Genomic DNA, 17,982 nt, shown 5'->3' on the forward strand with positions numbered 1-17,982 from the left:
AATATTAGTGACAGTTTGTCATCATCTTCCATTTAAAAGTCAACTGATATGTTGCCATTACAAAAACTATTTTAGTTTTTATACAACTTTACTGGGAGTTAAAAGCAGTAAAGATGCACAAAAAGTAAAGCAAAATGACATTTCTAGCTCTTTTTTGACACCATCTCAAGTTGTACGCAAGAAAAGACTGATTTTTCCTTGAATGCAGGGCTCATTTTGAGGAGGAACGCGCCAGAACACAGTTCCCGCAGTTCACCCAAGAGGTCACATGTCAGGTGGCCCCACCCACCTGATTTTCGGCCATTTGGGGCCCAATTTGGGCCCAAAATGGCCAGGATCTGGCCCAAAACAGCCAGGATTGGTCCCGAAACGGCCAGGATCGGGCCTCTGACAGGTGGTGGATCACTCTCCTGCTAAGCAGCGACCCGATCCTGACCATTTTGGGCCCCTTTTCAGCCCCTTGTTGCCATTTTAGGCCAAATTTTGGCCCTGGGTGGCCAGGATTGGGTCCAAAACATCCAGGATAGGTGATGTCAGGAGGTGTGGCATATGCAAATCAATTATGCTAAAGACACACTTCCAGTGATGGCAAGGGGTGTGGCATATGCTAATGAGTTATGCTAATGAGTTCCTGCAGCTCTTTTTCTACGAAATGGCTTGAATATATATAAAGTTTCTCACAAACTAATATCTTTGTTCCTTCTTTGAAGACATACTACCATTCAAAATTTTGCATTGTCATCAGTAATCTAATTTGTGGATGGCCTTTCTATTCATAAGCATATCTGGGCATATTTTGGATTCTCACCCAAAATATTTTAATATCTTTATATTTTTTTAAGTACTTCAGTTTTTAAAAAATACTTCAGTTAAGTGACTCTTTTCATACACAGGAACTTAGGTGTGGTCGAGTGGCTGCAGAGCTCTGAACTGAGTATGTTTATCATATATAAATATGTATAATATATATATATATAAAATGTTATCTATAAAACACATCTCTGCCAAAGATTTTATCTCATTTTTTTAACATTCTATCTTTGCAAGTACAGGTAAAGACAGGGTTAATCTTACAGAAACAGTAACCCTAACCCCATTGAAGCCAATGGCAAAATCCCATTAACTTCATTCATTCATGATTATATTCCAGGTTTTTGTAAAACCTCTAATGCTTTATAATCTTTAGCCATCCTTAATGTTTTGAGGTATTCTGAACTAGTATATTGATGCACATTTTCACACATTAATTGTATTTTCTGCATATCACAGTCTTTTCTATCTGCATAAAAGCCATCCCACATATAGTGTAATTAAAGATTACACTATAATGGCTGAAAAAATGAAAATATACCCTCCTGCATCTTCACATGCTTATAAATTATGAGTCTACATTAAGTTGATTTCAAACAAAAATGTTTAACTTTCCAGAAATATTGTATTGTTGAATATAATGATTGAATTAAATCATAATCGCAGTTCTTAAGAACTATTCATAACAATCAACCAGAAGCATTACACATACAAAAACTTGACCTAAAAGATCATACTCCAAAAACCGGTTTAAGGAGACATACCTGTTGCCTATTACTAGGCATATATGGAAGCATAGTCGAGACATGAAACATTATTTCATAATCTTTGTAGGTAGTATAGAGGGAATGCGTTCCAGTTGAATCAGCTGAAAATAAATATTGTAAGTGGATCAGCAAAAATATAAATACAGTACGCAAATTCAGTCACACTGTTTCTTTTTCAGTTCTAGAAAATATGACTTCAATTCAAAACTGAGCCTAATAAATCTGTCTAATGTTACAAGAAACCCTCCTCGGCTCGTATATCCTAATTTGTATTATAATTAGACAGTCTCTCTACTGGTCTTCTGTGGGAGCTAAAAATTAGCTGCAGGTATGTTTAACCACAGCACTAATGCATGCATAGCAGACACCCTGAACATTCATTTCTTTTCCAATCAAGGAACTAGGAGCTTCCTGTAGTTACTACATCTGGCCTCTTTGACTACTTCAGATGTTACACTGCAGTGTTTGTTTAAACCAGAGTTTATTGTACAAAGCCTGACTAGTTTACCAGATGTACATAGAAGACCACAATTTGTCCATAAAATCCCAATTAGTCTACTGCTTGCCACCTTTCCTGCCTCCGAGTAGAATCCCTGGATGTTATCCAGAGCTCTCTCACATTGCCAGACTGATGATAAAGCATTGCTATGTATATAGTTCTTCTGTCTAGCAGTTTCACTGGATTCCTAAACCTCTACTGTTAAAAAATTTTTTTAAATAGTCTTCCTCCCCCTTCTGGAGAGTCTGCCTTCTCTAAAGCACATTCCTGCTTGGTGAGTAATCACCAGTGGGTGGGTGTGAACAGGAGGCAGAGAAGGGAGGGAGTGTTCTGATAATGCGCCATATATAGATGCATTTAGCTAGAGCAGTGAAGTCCTCTGTTACTCTCTACTTCCAGTTCTACAAGTAAGAAGCTGAGAGTGGTGGAGTTACAAAGCAAAGTAGAATTTCTGCATTCAGAAATCGCAACAAGCTACAGTTAACAAGCTAGGCACAAATCATGGTTTACAGTTCCAACTTAGTAACATCAAAAAACCCATAGTATGTTCAGCTGCATGCATTCAGACATCACAGTAATCCAGAGTTTAATGAAATCATGACTTATAAACTATAGTTTTTCATGATTTATATTTATTTACAAAATTTATACCCCACCATTCTGCCTTCACAAAGGCCACCAGGGTGGCTAATAGATTAAAAAATACATAATAAAAGCCATCCTTAAAAACCCGTTAAAATAAAACAAAAGCACATAGTTAAAACAATTAAATAAAACCCAGCCAAAACACACACAGAAAAAGCATTAAAAACAACAATTAAAACATGATGTCTGAATGTAGGCAACCTGTCTCCTTTCCTTAGCAGAAAATCAATGCCTGGTATATCACAGACATAGCTCAGGAGAAGAACAAAAGGAGTCCAATATTGATACTACCTCTGTAGTCTTCTTATGTCCCTCAGTACAGAGAGAGTACGCACCCAGCCTGGAGGAAGTCCAGACTGTCCTAAGTGCACCGATTCTTCCTTTGCTACTTTGGCGGGGGGGCGGTACTCAAACTTACTTTTATTATCTAGCTGAGCTCTATATTTATTAAAGCCTTTCAGCCGTACTCTCTGACCGAGAAGATCAAGGAATTCTTCAAAAGCAGGTCCTGCTGTCTCATTGTTATACATCTCTTCCTCCGTGCTTTGGCCTCCTTTGCAGTATAGAATCCCAATCTTGTGCTGAAAACTCAGCTGAAATAAGATAAATAAGTTAAGGGGGGAAAGACAGCCAAAGGGAAAGTTCTTGTCATTAAAAAGCTTTTATAGCTGTACTTTGTTCCTATTATAATAAGTACGTTTCCTTTTTAAAAGCTCATAAAAGTCTAGAAAGTAGAAGGTTGGGATAATTCATATATTAAACATACTGAAAAGTACAAAATCAAAACTATGGATTAATCAGGGGGAGATTCACATTGTTGTGTTATCCCTTGGAAACACTTCTCTTTTTTTACAGAACAAATGCAGTCCCCCTCTACCGCAAATTATGCAACTGAGTTTCCTACATTTGAGGAAGTCACAGGGGCAGCATGCTACCAGTGCAATGGATAAGCCTCATCATAGGAAAAACTTCTTTGTGATCAAGGTATCTCCCCTGCCACTTTATTTTAACATGTCCAACACTACAACAGAGGTAGTTATTTTGACATACACACCAATTTTTCTCTTTCCTTTTAAAGTCAATCTAATGTGTCTTTTTGTCCATGGAAAACATATAGCCATCTGAAGGCTTGTCCTCAGGATGCTATGGGGCCATTACCTTAGCTGAGATGACAAGATGTGGGTAGGGGTATGGATGCTAGCCTTTGGCTGGCTACCTTCAGGACTGTTAGGGGGCAGAGACTTTTTGAAAGTCACTTCCTGTTTCAAAACAGGAAGTGATGTCATGATGTTCTAGGAATTTCAAAAATCTTTATGGTAAAATAGTAAGAATTTTTTGAAATTCTTAGAAATTCATATCACTCATTGTGTGAAAACAGGAAGTTACTTCTATGTGCTGTTCCCCCTTCCCGCTCCACTGAGGGTATAGGTAGAGTTCATCACCGGGAGGTTCCCCACCATTACCAGGTAAGTGGCTGGTTTGTAACAGCAGGAAGAGTGAAAACAGAAACTTGAAAAAGATTTAGAAGATTTGGAAACTAAGATAAAAGAGAATAAAGAGGCAGAGAAGCCAAGTAATAAAGCTCCTCAAAATAGCCCGTACTCCTTTCCTATGTAACAAACAAATTGAAGAAGAAGGGTGTTTCCCACTAGCAGAAACAGAAAGTGAAATATAGAACCTGATTCAATGGAAAAAATCACACGACATGAGATTTCTTCTAACTCCAAATATGACTAATATTAGCAATGTCTGCAATATATAGGAAAATCAGAATTACCTCTTAGCCAGCTAAGTGAGCAGGACACAGTTACCCATACTGGCGATCACACTATAGCCAGTGTATCATTTTGTACATGAGCATCCGGCTCCACTGTAGTTGTTTATTGGCCATAATGTGTGTTATACCGATTGTCCTTAACACTGAAGTGAAATACGATGTGAAATATGATGTTCAATATGATGTGCATGTCAACTGACCCTACCTCGGAGAGGAGGAGCTACATCCCAAATGTGAGGACTGATCCATTCCTAGGACCACTGGAGAAAAAAATAATAGTGATATTATGGTGGTGGTCTGCTATAGACCACAGAGCCAGGCAAAGGACTTGGATGATACACTCCTAGATCAGATTACAACATTTTCAAAGAAATGGGACATAGGGGTCATGGGAGATATCAGATACCCTGATATCTTCTGGAAGTCAAACTCTGCCAAATATGTAAATTCCTGATTTCTCTTGCTGACAACTTCATCGTCCAGAAGGTAGAGAAGGAAACAAGGAGGTCTGCTATCTTGGACTTGATTCTCAGCAACAAGGAAGAAGTGGTTGATGAGATGAAAGTTGTGGGCACCCCGGGTAGTAGTGACTAGAGATGGGCACGATCGGAATCACGATGTGAAAAAAAAAACCAATAATGGCGTTTGAGCCATCGGGACTCAGCTAATCGGTTCCGTCCACGGTGACTGATCCAGCATTTCGGGGAGGGGCTTGATCGGAGGGACCATCGTGATCTAATCGGAGAGCCAGACACTCAGGCGCCAATAATCTATTCCCCTAGCAACGGAGCCAGGGGAATGCCTGAGCTGTGTTTGCCCTCCTTCTGTCACCCTGGAAAACCGAATGGAAGCCCAGATTTCCTTGATTAGCAGGCTTCCTTCCAACCACAGAGCAGCAACCCAGGGGAGGGAGGGGGAAGGGGGTGTTCTGAAGCCATGGACACAAAGGTTTTTTGCTTTTTAAAAAAACAGGGCTTTGTAGGAGGAATGGGTGTTTTTCTGTCTGTCACTCTGTTTTTAACCTGCTTTTAAAACACTGTATTTTGTGGGAAAACCTCATTCACTGTTCTGTGTGTGTTTAAAATATGCTTTTTGAAGACTGGTTGCTTTCTTTTAAAATTGGGTGGGGAGGAACGGAGGATTCTGTCCCTGCTTTTTTTTAAAAGCTGGCTGAAACATGTTGACGGGGTGTCTTTCTCTATTTGGAGAGGCAGGGATAGATCCCCCCCTCTGCTCTGTGTGTGTGTGTGTATGTGTGTGTGTGTGTGTGTGAATCAGGGCTGGATCGACGGGGGGCAGGGGGGTAGTCTGCCCCCAGCGCCGCCAAAGAGGGGGCGCTGGGCACAGTTGCCAGCCCCAGGAGCGCACCTGGATAAAGTTGAATGGTGTGGGCGGCCTCCCAGCCACCCGTGCTGCCTTTTGCCTTTCCCGCAGGACAACGGGTGGCCGGCTTGCGGGAAAAGCAAAAGGCAGCGCAGGTGGCTGGGAGGCTGTCCGCGCCGTTCGTCTTTCCCCAGGACAAGGGGCGCGCAGGCAAGCCAGCCGCCCCTTGTCCTGGGGAAAGGCAAAAGGCAGTACGGGTGGCTGGGAGGCCGCCCGCGCCGTTCGTCTTTCCCCAGGACAAGGGGCGCGCAGGCAAGCCAGCCGCCCTTTGTCCTGGGGAAAGGCAAAAGGCAGCATGGGAGGCTGGGAGGCCGCCTGCGCCGTTCACCTTTCCCCAGGACAAAGGGCGCACGGGCAAGCCAGCTGCCCCTTGTCTTGCGGGGCAGGTGAATGGCGCGGGCAGCCTCCGAGCTACTCGCGCTGCCGCCAGCTCTGCAGCGCACCGGGACACCCGGCTTGCTGCATGGGTGGGGGGGGCGACCCAGGAGCGCGCACGCACAAGAGCCTGACTACGGTTGCCCTGGGCGCTGGCAACCGTAGATCCGGCCCTGGTGTGAATGTCTCCTCCCTGAGGGGAGGCGGCTCGTTGTCGGGTTAAAAACTCCCCCCCTGCTCTAAATGTGTGTGTGTGTGTGTGTGTGAACGTCCCCTCCCTCCCTGAGGGGAGGCGGCTCATCGGCGCCTCCCCGTGCCCACCGGGCCTGGCGGCCGCTGCCACCAACCACCATTCCTATATCGCTGGAAACAGTGGTGCGCCTCCCGCTTTGGCCTCTCCGATTCCTGATTCTGGATCGGAAACGGGACTTGATCGGTTAGAATCGGTGACCTGGGTTTGGCAGCGGCCCGGATCCACGAACGGCTTGATCGGTATTTTGGGGGGGATCGTACCCACCTCTAGTAGTGACCATGTAATTTTGGAATTGACTTGGTAGTGATCCATGTGAAAAAGATCTAGGGGTCTTAGTACATCATACACTGAACATGAGTCAGCAGTGTGATGAGCAGCTAAAAAGGCAAATGTGATTTTAGGCTTTATCAACATAAGTATAGTGTCCAGATCATGTGAAGTGATGGTATCACTTTACCCTGCTCTTTTTAAATCTCAGTTGAAATACAGTATAAGAAGGATATTAACAAGCTGGAACCTGTCCAAAGGAGGGCAACAAGGATAGTGTGGGGTCTGGAGACCAAATCCTGTGAGGAAAGGTTGAAACAGCTGAGTATGTTTAGCCTGGAGGAGAGCTGTATTTGAAGGGCTGTCATTTAGAAGATGGAATGGAGTTGCCCCAGAGGGTTGGACCAGAATCAAAGGGTTAAAATTAAAACAAAAGAGTTACAGGTAAACATTAGGAAGAACTTCCTGACAGAGTGGTTCCTCAGTGGTACAGGATTCCTTGGGAAGTGGTGGGCTCTCCTTCCTTGGAGCTATTTAAGAGGAAGCTAGATGGAAACCTGACAGCAGTGATGATTCTATGACTTAATATAAATGTATGCAGACTGAGAGAGGGAGGGCATGTATGGTTCTAGCATAGGCTTGAGCATAAGTTTAGGAGTGTGCAGCCAAAAAATATTCTGGTTTCCCACTTCAGGTTTACCTGAAATGGAAAAATAATCCATAATAACCCAAATCCCAAAGCAGGATTCAGGTGTTTAGATTGTGTTGATATGCTCCGTAAAGTATTGAAAGTACACGGAAGTTTTAAACTTCCTGCCCCACTGTCTCGTGGCTTTTTTCCCAAGATGGGTGAAGAAAGCAGCAGGGTGTTTGAAAGCAAATGCAAACAGCCAGAAAAGTGCTGCGGGCTGCTCCCACTTGACTCAAAGCTTTCCGAAGCAATCTGAATCACTTTGGAAAGATTTGATTCGGTATTTCCTAATCGGGCCATCAATGCTGGGACTGATTCAGGAATCCTGAATCTTTCCGAATCGGACCCAATTTGGGATTTTTTCCAAGTTGGAATCCCGAATCAGACACCCCTACATAGGTTCTCATAACCCTTTCTTATATGTCCAGGATAATGCCGACAGCCACTCTGGGGCCAGGAAATAATTTTCTACCAGGTAGCCCAGGTATCCTAGAGGCTTTTTGTTTTCCTCTGGGCATAGAGCAGGGGTTACAGGAAGGGTTTCTGCACTGGGTAGAGTGTTGGACTAGATGACCATTGAGGTTCCTTCAAGTTCTATGTTTCTAAGGTTTTACTTTCCTAAAATGTACGGAATGAAGAAAATGCATATAAGACAATGTACAGCTTTAGATAATGAGAACTCCTGTGCAGACTGTAGACATATTCAAAGACAGATTTATTGTTTAAATGTGGATAATCTGGACAACAATGAATATGCTGTACTGTCTATTATTATAATACAGCACTAAAATTTAACTTGATATTCAAATATGCTGATAGTCCTACTGGGATTGTATTTTTTCCCAAATAATATAACTTCTTTTGTATATTTACAATCTTTTGTTTTATGTTGCTAAAGCAGCAAAATAAGATTGGGTTTTGTAGGAAAATAATTATAGCATATATTTCAATTTTACTCCAAATTTTCTCTCTCTCTCTCACACACACACACACACACACACACATACTGGATCAAAATTTCTGCAAATTCTGCATCTCTAACTGGGATCTTGTCATTTCAACTATTTCAAAGCTTTTTTGATACATGCTGCTAACTTATTTTTAAAAAGGTAAGTAGTTGTTTTACTTAATTTTTGCTTATACAGGTAGACTAAACCAAAAGGTGTATTTCATATAAGTACATATTCCTTTTAATTTTTTCAGAACAGCAAATTTGCCTTATGGGACTGGATAATTGGGACTGGATAATCTCATCACCATTTATTCTGAATTAATTATTCATTCAGTGTTATTCGATAGCTCAAAATCTGACATCTAATTGGTACTGTCAAAAAGTTCACATAACTAAGAAGGTTACTGCTGAGAATATGGTTGCCATATTTCCTTCCTGCCACCACTCAGCTGTGAGGTGAGAGAAAATAAGAGGAGAATGGGAAGCAGATGCCAGTGTTCCAATGCTTCCGGTGACCAGAAATGACATTATTATATTTCTAGAAAGGACCCACTTTGGAAGTGAGTCTCCCATTGGTTGCCAGACTTGTGCTGTCACCCCAGATGTAGATAAACTGTGCTAATTAAAAGAGAAAAATTTCCTCAATTCCTACGTTTCTTCTAGTTGAAACACCAATGAGTTTATGCCCATCTTGTATGTGCAATCTGTGGATATGCTATATATCTGCAGTTCTTCATATAGTGCTATTCTAAACTGGAAATTGATTACTAAACTAATATTCTACTGTAATATGAATACGCAAATAGATAAAAGTTATCTTGATGCTGAGAAGTTAAATATTGTTTCTGTTAACATTTCTAGAAAACTTAATTAAGGTACTATAGGTAATTGATTTGAAAATCCTCTCAAATCTTCATGTTCTGGTTTGTTGAGTTCATGACAACAAAACATTTCAGTAAGACCTCACATGATTACATAAGTACACACACTGCAATATACTACTTACCCCCTGTTCATCCAGTTTAAGCAGCTGTTCAGAAACTTTGGGTGAGTTGGAAGCTTGCCTCAGGCACTGAATGCTCAATTCTGGTATTACATATTCCAATACTTCTTTAAGAGGCAGGCCTCGTGCTGTGCCATGTCTAGCAGTCGATGGAATGGCATCTTCTAAAATTGCTCCTCTCAATGTTGTAAGCTACAAGAAAAGTTAAAGCCTGAATATTTATAGTTCTAACTAGACATGAGCACAGAACGGGGGAAAAAATGAACCACATAGTTCGTGGTTCATGGTCCATTCATTTTCACAGAACACGAACCACGAATTAGCCAAACTTGAGCAGGTTCTAAACCAGTTCAAGGTTCGAGGGAGCCCAAAATGGGCACCTTCACACTCATAGCCAAACTAAACAAGATGTTCCCAATGTCCAATACCCACCAAATTTGCAGGTGACCTAGTCCTCACTGTCCTCTAAAGACCCCCAAAGTTTCAGAGAGACTGAACCCCGGGAAAGGCATGATCCATGCGTCCCTCCCTTTCCTGCCATTTTCTCTTCACAGTGGCAAAAACTGGAGTGTCTGCTGGAAGCTACTTTGAGGGGCTACAAACTGACCTTCCCAATGTCCGATACACACCAAATTTGCAAGGGACATAGTCCTCTCTGTCCTCTAAAGACCTCCCAAGTTCCAGAGAGATTGAACCCCGGGAAAGGCATGAGCCATGGGTCCCTCCCTTTCCTGCCATTTTCTCTTCACAGTGGCAAAAACTGGAGTGTCTGCTGGAAGCTACTTTGAGGGGCTACAAACTGACCTTCCCAATGTCCAATACACACCAAATTTGCAAGGGACATAGTCCTCTCTGTCCTCTAAAGACCTCCCAAGTTTCAGAGAGATTGAACCCCGGGAAAGGCATGAGCCATGGGTCCCTCCCTTTCCTGCCATTTTCTCTTCACAGTGGCAAAAACTGGAGTGTCTGCTGGAAGCTACTTTGAGGGGCTACAAACTGACCTTCCCAATGTCCAATACACACCAAATTTGCAAGGGACATAGTCCTCTCTGTCCTCTAAAGACCTCCCAAGTTCCAGAGAGATTGAACCCCGGGAAAGGCATGAGCCATGGGTCCCTCCCTTTCCTGCCATTTTCTCTTCACAGTGGCAAAAACTGGAGTGTCTGCTGGAAGCTACTTTGAGGGGCTACAAACTGACCTTCCCAATGTCCAATACACACCAAATTTGCAAGGGACATAGTCCTCTCTGTCCTCTAAAGACCTCCCAAGTTTCAGAGAGATTGAACCCCGGGAAAGGCATGAGCCATGGGTCCCTCCCTTTCCTGTCATTTTCTCTTAGTAGTAGCAAAAACTGGAGTGTCTGCTGGAAGCTACTTTGAGGGGCTAGCCCTTTTCCTGGCTGGATGGGCCAGAGTGGGAGCTCTCTAGTTCACAGGGACAGCTGCCAATCAAGCGTGCAGGCCTCAGATTAGGGCAACCAAAAGACTGCCACCGTTGCCTGGGCGATGGATTGAATGGCGTGAAGTGTCTGGCTTCCTGAACCAGCAATGGAAAGGAATGGTAGGAAAAGGTGTTCGTTCCATAAAAACGCAGACCTGCGGAATGTGTTTCTTTGGAAACAAACCAGCTGTTCCGTTTGGAATTTTGTTCCGTGGTTTGTTTCGTGCCCGTCTCTAGTTCTAGCACTAACACAGTCTTCAGTAAGTGAAAGGGAGACACACATGCTTAATTCATTGTGGTGTTGTGCAAATATAACTAAACTAAAGATTTAGTTAAAGATAAAAAGGTAAAGGTAGTCCCCTGTGCAAGCACCAAGTCATTACTGATCCATGGGGGACATCGCATCACAACGTTTTCTTGACAGACTTTTGTTACGGGGTGGTTTGCCATTGCCTTCCCCAGTCATCTACACTTTACCCCCAGGAAACTGGGTACTGATTTTACCAACCTTGGAAGGATGGAACCCTTGAGCCGGCTTTCTGAACCTGGCTTCCACCAGAATTGAACTCAGGTCGTGAGCAGAGCTTGGGCTGCAGTAGTGCAGCTTACCACTCTGCGCCATCGGGATAAATAAATATAGACACGTTTAAAAGAGCAAGAATAAGAAAGTGATTTTACAATCTAAATCAAAGACCACACTGAATTAACTAATACTCTCTACTTCATTTTAGCCCTTCCATCACTCATTGGTGACATACTTTCAGCAAGAGCGCTTCCATATACAAGGTTTTACATACTGATTTCCATGTCCCCAGAGCAAGTCTCATATAAAGTAGATGATTATATAATAAAACTGTCTGGGGAAATGTGTCTTTAATTCTATGGTTGTATACAGCCATCCTGTTAAGCAGCTGCTACTTCCTATTTCTTCCCACTTTTCTTCTCACACAGAAAATAATGATTTAAAACAAAGTAATGACCTGGAAGTGTAGGTGCCCACATTAACCAGGGAAATTAACCAAGGTGTCTGGTTTCATATGTATGGGATAACAAGTTTTTTTTTCCAACTAGAATTCACAGAATCACAGAGTTGGAAGGGGCCATATAGACTTTCTAGTCCAATCCCCTGCCCAATGCAAGATGAGCCTAAAGCATCACTGACAAATATTCATCCAGCCTCTTCTTGAAAACTGCCAGTGAAGGAGAGCTCACCACCTCTCTAGGCAGCTGATTCCACCTCTGAACTACTCTGGCGGTGAAAAAGTTTTTCCTAATATCCAGCCGGTACCTTTCTGCATGTAATTTAAACCAAGTACTTCGAGTCCTATCCTCTGCTTCCAACTGGAACAGCTCCTTGCTGTCCTCCAAATGACAGCCTTTCAAATATTTAAAGAGAGCAATCATGTCCCCCCTCAATCTCCTCTTCTCCAAATGAAATATTCCCAAGACCCCTCAGCCTTTCCTCATAGGGCTCACTCTCCAGACCCTTGATCATTCTCATCGCTCTCTTCTGCACCCTCTCGATATTGTCCACATCCTTTTTGAAGTGAAGCCTCCAGAACTGCACACAGTACTCCAGGTGCGGCCTGACCAAGGCAGTATAGAGAGGGACTATGACCTCCTACAATTTCGATGCAATGGCCCTTTTGATACAAACCAAGACTGAGATGCAGAGGAGTTAGCCGTGTTAGTTTGTAGTAGCAAAATCAAGTTTGCTTCTGTTAAGGAAGTCAGTTACTTCTGATAATGAGATAACCATTCATAGACTCTATTCAATCCCAGCTTGACTGAGTCAAATTTGCATATGAATTCCAATTCAGCAGCTTCCCCTTGGATTTTGTTTTTGAAAGGTTTCTGTTGAACTACAGTGACCTTTAAGTCCTTGATGGAATGTCCTGGTAGATTGAAGTGTTCTCCCACTGGTTTCTGGATGTTGCCATTTTTAATGTCAGATTTGTGTCCATTTATTCTTTTGCGCAGAGGTTGGCTGGTTTGTCCAATGTACAGAGCATTGGGTAGATATACACTGTCTCTGGCTCTTACAACTGCTCATCCTCCAATGTGATATATGCCCTCATGTGCCAACAATGTCCATCTGCTCTCATTATCAGAAGTAACTGACTTCCTTAACAGAAGTAAACTGATCTCCATATCAGAAGCTACTGTTTGCATCTACTCCTCCCTCCCCTCTCCACCTATATATCTGACCAGTTTCTTCTTGCCCTCCATGCATCTGACGAAGAGAACTGTGATTCTCGAAAGCTTATGCTACAGTAAAGTTGGTTAGTCTTAAAGGTGCTACTGGACTCTTTTTGATAACCCAAGACTGAGTTTGCCTTTTTTGCCACCGCATCACACGAACTGCTCATATTTAGTTTACAGTCCGCTCTTACTCCAAGATCTCTTTCGCATACACTACTACCCAGAAGTGTATCCCCTATCCTGTATTTGTGCTTCACATTTTTGTGGCCCATATGTAATACTCTGCACTTGTCTATGTTGAATTGCATCCTGTTCACAACTGCCCACTTCTCCAGAGTATTCAGGTCTTGTTGAATTTTAACTTCTTCTTAATCTTCTTGGGCCATCTGGGCTCTGAGAAGGAGCAGGGAAGGGAGCTGCTAGAGTGGTGAGTCTTTTTCTGTTCCCTTAACTGCTGGGGGGAATTTGCTGAGGTTACTGTGTGGGAGGACAGTGTTTGGGGCTGTGTGAGTGTGTAGAGCCTGCTGTAAAGTGGTGCCAGTTGGAGTAAGTGTTTCTGTTTGTCTTTTTTGCCTGAGTTGGAGCTGACTGCAGAGGGGGATTGTTACTAATTGGAGAGTGTCTGTTTTGCCTGGGGCTAACTGCTGGCCGCACCCTCTACTGAGTGAGCCTTGAATTGAATTAGGCTCCTCCTCACCAGAGGCACATCACAGCCATCTGGGCTCTGAAAAGGAGAAGGAAAGGGATCTGCAGCTAGAAGAGTACTCTTGGAATATACTTGGAAGGCGATGATGTCAACAGAAGGCCCTTTTTCCAGTCACCTGCATGGAGTGTGCCATGTTTGTTTTCTTCCTGGAAGAGACAACGGACTTCACTTGTCAGAAGTGTAAGCTGGTCAGGCTTTTGGAGGAGAAGATTCAGAGCATGGAGGAGAGGATCACCACCCTTCAGGAAATCAAGGAAGGGGGGGGTTATTGAGAAGAGCCTGGGGGCTCTGCACAAACACGAAGAAATAAGTCCAAGAGAAGAAGGAAGAGTCGATCTCCCTTCTGAGTCTCCTCTCAGTTCTGCAATACAAACCGCAAGATGTGGACTAAGGCAACGCTCTGGTCCACTGGAGCTCAAGAATCGTTTTGAGGTGCTTGAGATGGTGATGGAGACGAGAGTGGAAGGAGAACCACAAAAATCTGGAGGAGGGAGTGAAGAGGTTATAGGGCCACACAGAAGTGGAAGAAAATGGAAGGTGGTGGTCATCAGGGACTCTCTGCTCAGGGGTCATGTGTCCAGGCCAGATCCCCTACTCCGAGAGATGTGTTGCTTGCCGGGAGCCAGAACTCAGGATATTACAGACCGACTGCCGAAACTGATCAGACTGACTGATCAGTACCCATTTATGCTAGTCATGTGGGAACGAATGACACGACCGTGAATACCATTGCAAGAATTAAAGAGAACTATGAAGGTCTTGGAAGGCAGTTGAAGACAGTGAGGGGCACAGGTTGTATTCTCTTCTATCTTTCCTGTCAAAGGAAGAGGAATTCAAAGGGAGCAGACCATACTCAAGGTGAATTGTTGGCTGAGGTGGTGGTGCCAGCAGGAGCGCTTTGGGTTCTGGGAACACGGGATCAATTTTCTTAGAGACGGCCTTCTAGCACATGATGGGCTTCACCTCTCAAGGTCAGGGAAGAAAATGTTTGGAAAGAACCAGGAGAGCTTCATCAGGAGAGCTTTAAACTGATGCCGCAAGGGGAAGGGGACAATCAACATGGGGATTTCAATGAAGAAGTGATAACAGTGGGGGCCCACCTGGGTAGGACAGATCAACCAAAGGTACAAGGCTACAAGTGCCTATATACCAATGCCCGAAGTATGGGTAATAAGGAGGATGCGCTTGAGCTTCTCTTGCAAACAGAGGGCTACGATATAGTAGGAATTACTGAGACTTGGTGGGATGATTCCCATGACTGGAATTTGGTAGTGGATGGGTACGAGTTGTTCAAGAAAAACTGGAAGGGTAGAAGAGGAGGGGGAGTGGCATTGTATGTGAGGAGAGGGCTTGATTGTCAGCAAGTTCTGGAGAATGTGGTTGACAGCCCAGTGGAAAGTATATGGGTGGAAATAAGGGGAGGAAGGACAAAGGGTATTGTTGTTGGAGTCTGCTACAGACCTCCTGACCAGGGAGAGGAAATGGATGCTGCCCTCCTTGAACAGATTGGTAGAGTATCCAGACATCAGGACCTTATAATTACAGGCGACTTCAATTTCCCCAATGTGTGCTGGGAGACAAGCTCACCAAAGCCACAAGAATCACACAACTTCCTGACCTGCCTGGCAGATAACTTCCTTTTTCAAATGGTGGAGGAAGCTACAAGGGGCTTGGCCATACTAGACTTAATATTAACCAACAGGGAAGAATTCGTAGATGGGGTAAAGGTGGTGGGGACCTTAGGGGGAAGTGACCATGTCCTCCTTGAATTCCAGTTGCCATGGGGGGCCAAGGAAGTTCATAGTCAGACTCATAGGTTAGATTTTTGTAGGGCCGACTTCAATGAACTCAGAAGCTTGATGAGAGTCATTCCATGGGGGAGTGTGCTGGAAGGGAAAGAAGTGAGTGAAGGGTGGGCTCTTCCCAACCATGAACTTTTGCAAGCTCAAGTCCTCACTATTCCAAGCAAGAAGGAAACATGGTAAGGGCTCCAAGAAACTGATGTGGATGAACAGAGAGCTCCAGAATAAGCTAATGGAGAAAAAGGAAATGTTCAGGAAATGGAGAGGACAGATCTCTAAAAAGGAATATATGAGATTTACTAGGTACTGCAGATCAGCCATCAGAGAACCCAAACCTCAGTATGAGCTGGGTCTGGTCAGAGAGGCTTGCCACAATAAGAAAAACTTCTACAGATATGTGAGAAGCAAACGTAAGGTAGAGGCAATTGGACCGCTGTTGCGAGTGGAAGGAGAAACTCTGATAGAGGACAGAGAAAAAGCAGACAGGCTTAATGACTTTTTTTCCTCTGTTTTCTCCCTGAAGCACTCGAGCCCATCTAGAGATGGTAGAAGACATGACAGGACACCTGGGTGGCTAGTTGACATTGACAGAGAGGTTGTGGAGATGCACCTGGCTGCACTGGACGAGTACAAATTTCCTGGACCAGATGGTGTGCACCCAAGAGTGCTCAAAGAACTTTCTAAATAACTTGCTGAGCCTCCGTCCATCATCTTCAAGGCCTCCTGGAGGACTGGGGATGTGCCACAGGATTGTAGAAGAGCTAATGTTATCCCAATCTTTAAGAAAGGATGACCCGGGAAACTACAGGCTGGTCAGTCTGACTTCTGTTGCTGGGAAGATATTAGAGCAGATTTTAAAGGGAGCGATCTGTAAGCATCTGAAGGACCGCTTAACGATCCGGGGAAGTCAACATGGTTTTGTCCCCAACAGATCTTGTCAGACCAACCTGGTTTCATTCTTTGATTGAGTGACGAGCTTACTGGATCATGGGAACTCTGTCGACATGATTTACCTGAATTTCAGTAAAGCTTTTGATAAGATTCCCCATGACATTCTAATGGGTAAACTGGAAGACTGCGGTCTGCACTATAGGACAGTTCAGAGGATAGGGAACTGGTTAGAGGACCGCACCCAAAGAGTGGTGGTCAATAGCTTTTCATCAAATTGGAGGGAGGTGTCCAGTGGGGTGCCACAGGGCTCGGTTTTGAGCCTGGTACTTTACAATATTTTTATCAGTGATCTGGATGAAGGGGTAAACGGGCTACTCATTAAATTTGCTGATGATACCAAATTGGGAGGAGAAGCAAACATCTAAGAAGAGGATTACATCATTGTGCTCTGCATTGTGCTCTGGGTACTGTCTGTTGATGAAGATATGCTCCTACTGGGTAGTTTCTGTGTCATTAAAGATGTCATGTTTAATTACTTGTGCTTTGTTTTAGCAATGTTACATTGGCTGCCTAGGGATATGGTGGGTTCCCCGCTCACTGGCATTCTTCAAATAGCAGCTGGATGGATAATTGTCGGGGATGCTTTAGGCTGCTCCTACATTGGGCAGAGAGTTGGACTAAATGATCTGCAAGGCCCGTTCCAGCTCTATGATTCTATGTTTGGATTTATACTGTTTTTCAAATTTTCTACAACTTGTACTTGTTCACTGAGTGACCTAGCTACTGAAATCACTTTTTCTCAAAATACATTATCATTAGTGATACATTATGTAGTAATATATCACCGGATTCTAAGATAATTCTACTACAATATTTTAAAGGATTGATAGACATTTCTGATACTGCGTTTGAACTGTGCTTAGAGTAAGCTTGCTATCCTGTTGCCCTAACCAGCTGCCTCCACAGACTAGCTCACCTGGCTGGTGGGAGGGGAGGCACGGTGGGGGAACATTTGCAATGGAGGAGCTGCAGGGCACACTGAAGCTGAGCTCAGTAAAAATTGTCCATTTGGAGGCAATTTTTACAAGCTTGGCTACAGCGCACCCCATGGCTTTTCAGTCACTGTAAAATGATATCATTTTCTGGGATGATGGGGGAGCATGGAAGCACATGCATGAGGGAGGTAAGTGCTCCACTTTGGGCCCCAAGACCCTAGCAACCCTAATGTACAGCTACTACAATGGTTAGTGCGACAAACTGGGAAAAAATAGAACTCACCCCTTCTTAAAAAGACTTGTTTAATTGTTGGTTGTTGTGGGTTTTCCGGGCTGTATTGCTGTGGTCTTGGCATTGTAGTTTCTGACGTTTCGCCAGCTGCTGGCGAAATGTCAGGAACTACAATGCCAAGACCACGGCAATACAGCCTGGAAAACCCACAACAACCATCGTTCTCCGGCCGTGAAAGCCTTCGACAATACATTGTTTAATTGTGTCTGCAATCTAGCTTTAGTAACTAAAT

At 43.7% G+C, this 17,982-nt stretch overlaps 1 protein-coding gene and 1 non-coding gene across 4 annotated transcripts in view; both read right to left on the reverse strand.

Annotated features, from left to right (window-relative positions):
- The window catches only part of SIPA1L2 (signal induced proliferation associated 1 like 2), a 137,622-nt gene that overhangs the window by 62,938 nt on the left and 56,702 nt on the right, over positions 1-17,982 (reverse strand). For all 3 annotated transcript variants that reach the window (XM_054988074.1, XM_054988065.1, XM_054988055.1), the window contains exons 4-6: positions 9,426-9,614; positions 3,140-3,314; positions 1,575-1,678 (exon numbers count right to left, since the gene is read on the reverse strand). In XM_054988074.1, the coding sequence (XP_054844049.1) occupies positions 1,575-1,678; positions 3,140-3,314; positions 9,426-9,614 (468 nt within the window). The remainder of the gene's footprint in view (positions 1-1,574; positions 1,679-3,139; positions 3,315-9,425; positions 9,615-17,982) is intronic.
- LOC129345766 (U1 spliceosomal RNA) lies at positions 3,572-3,729 on the reverse strand. Its single transcript, XR_008598610.1, has one exon. It is a non-coding gene; the product is annotated as a U1 spliceosomal RNA (small nuclear RNA).

This window comes from Eublepharis macularius, chromosome 1, assembly GCF_028583425.1.
Source record: "Eublepharis macularius isolate TG4126 chromosome 1, MPM_Emac_v1.0, whole genome shotgun sequence".
NCBI lineage: Eukaryota > Metazoa > Chordata > Lepidosauria > Squamata > Eublepharidae > Eublepharis > Eublepharis macularius.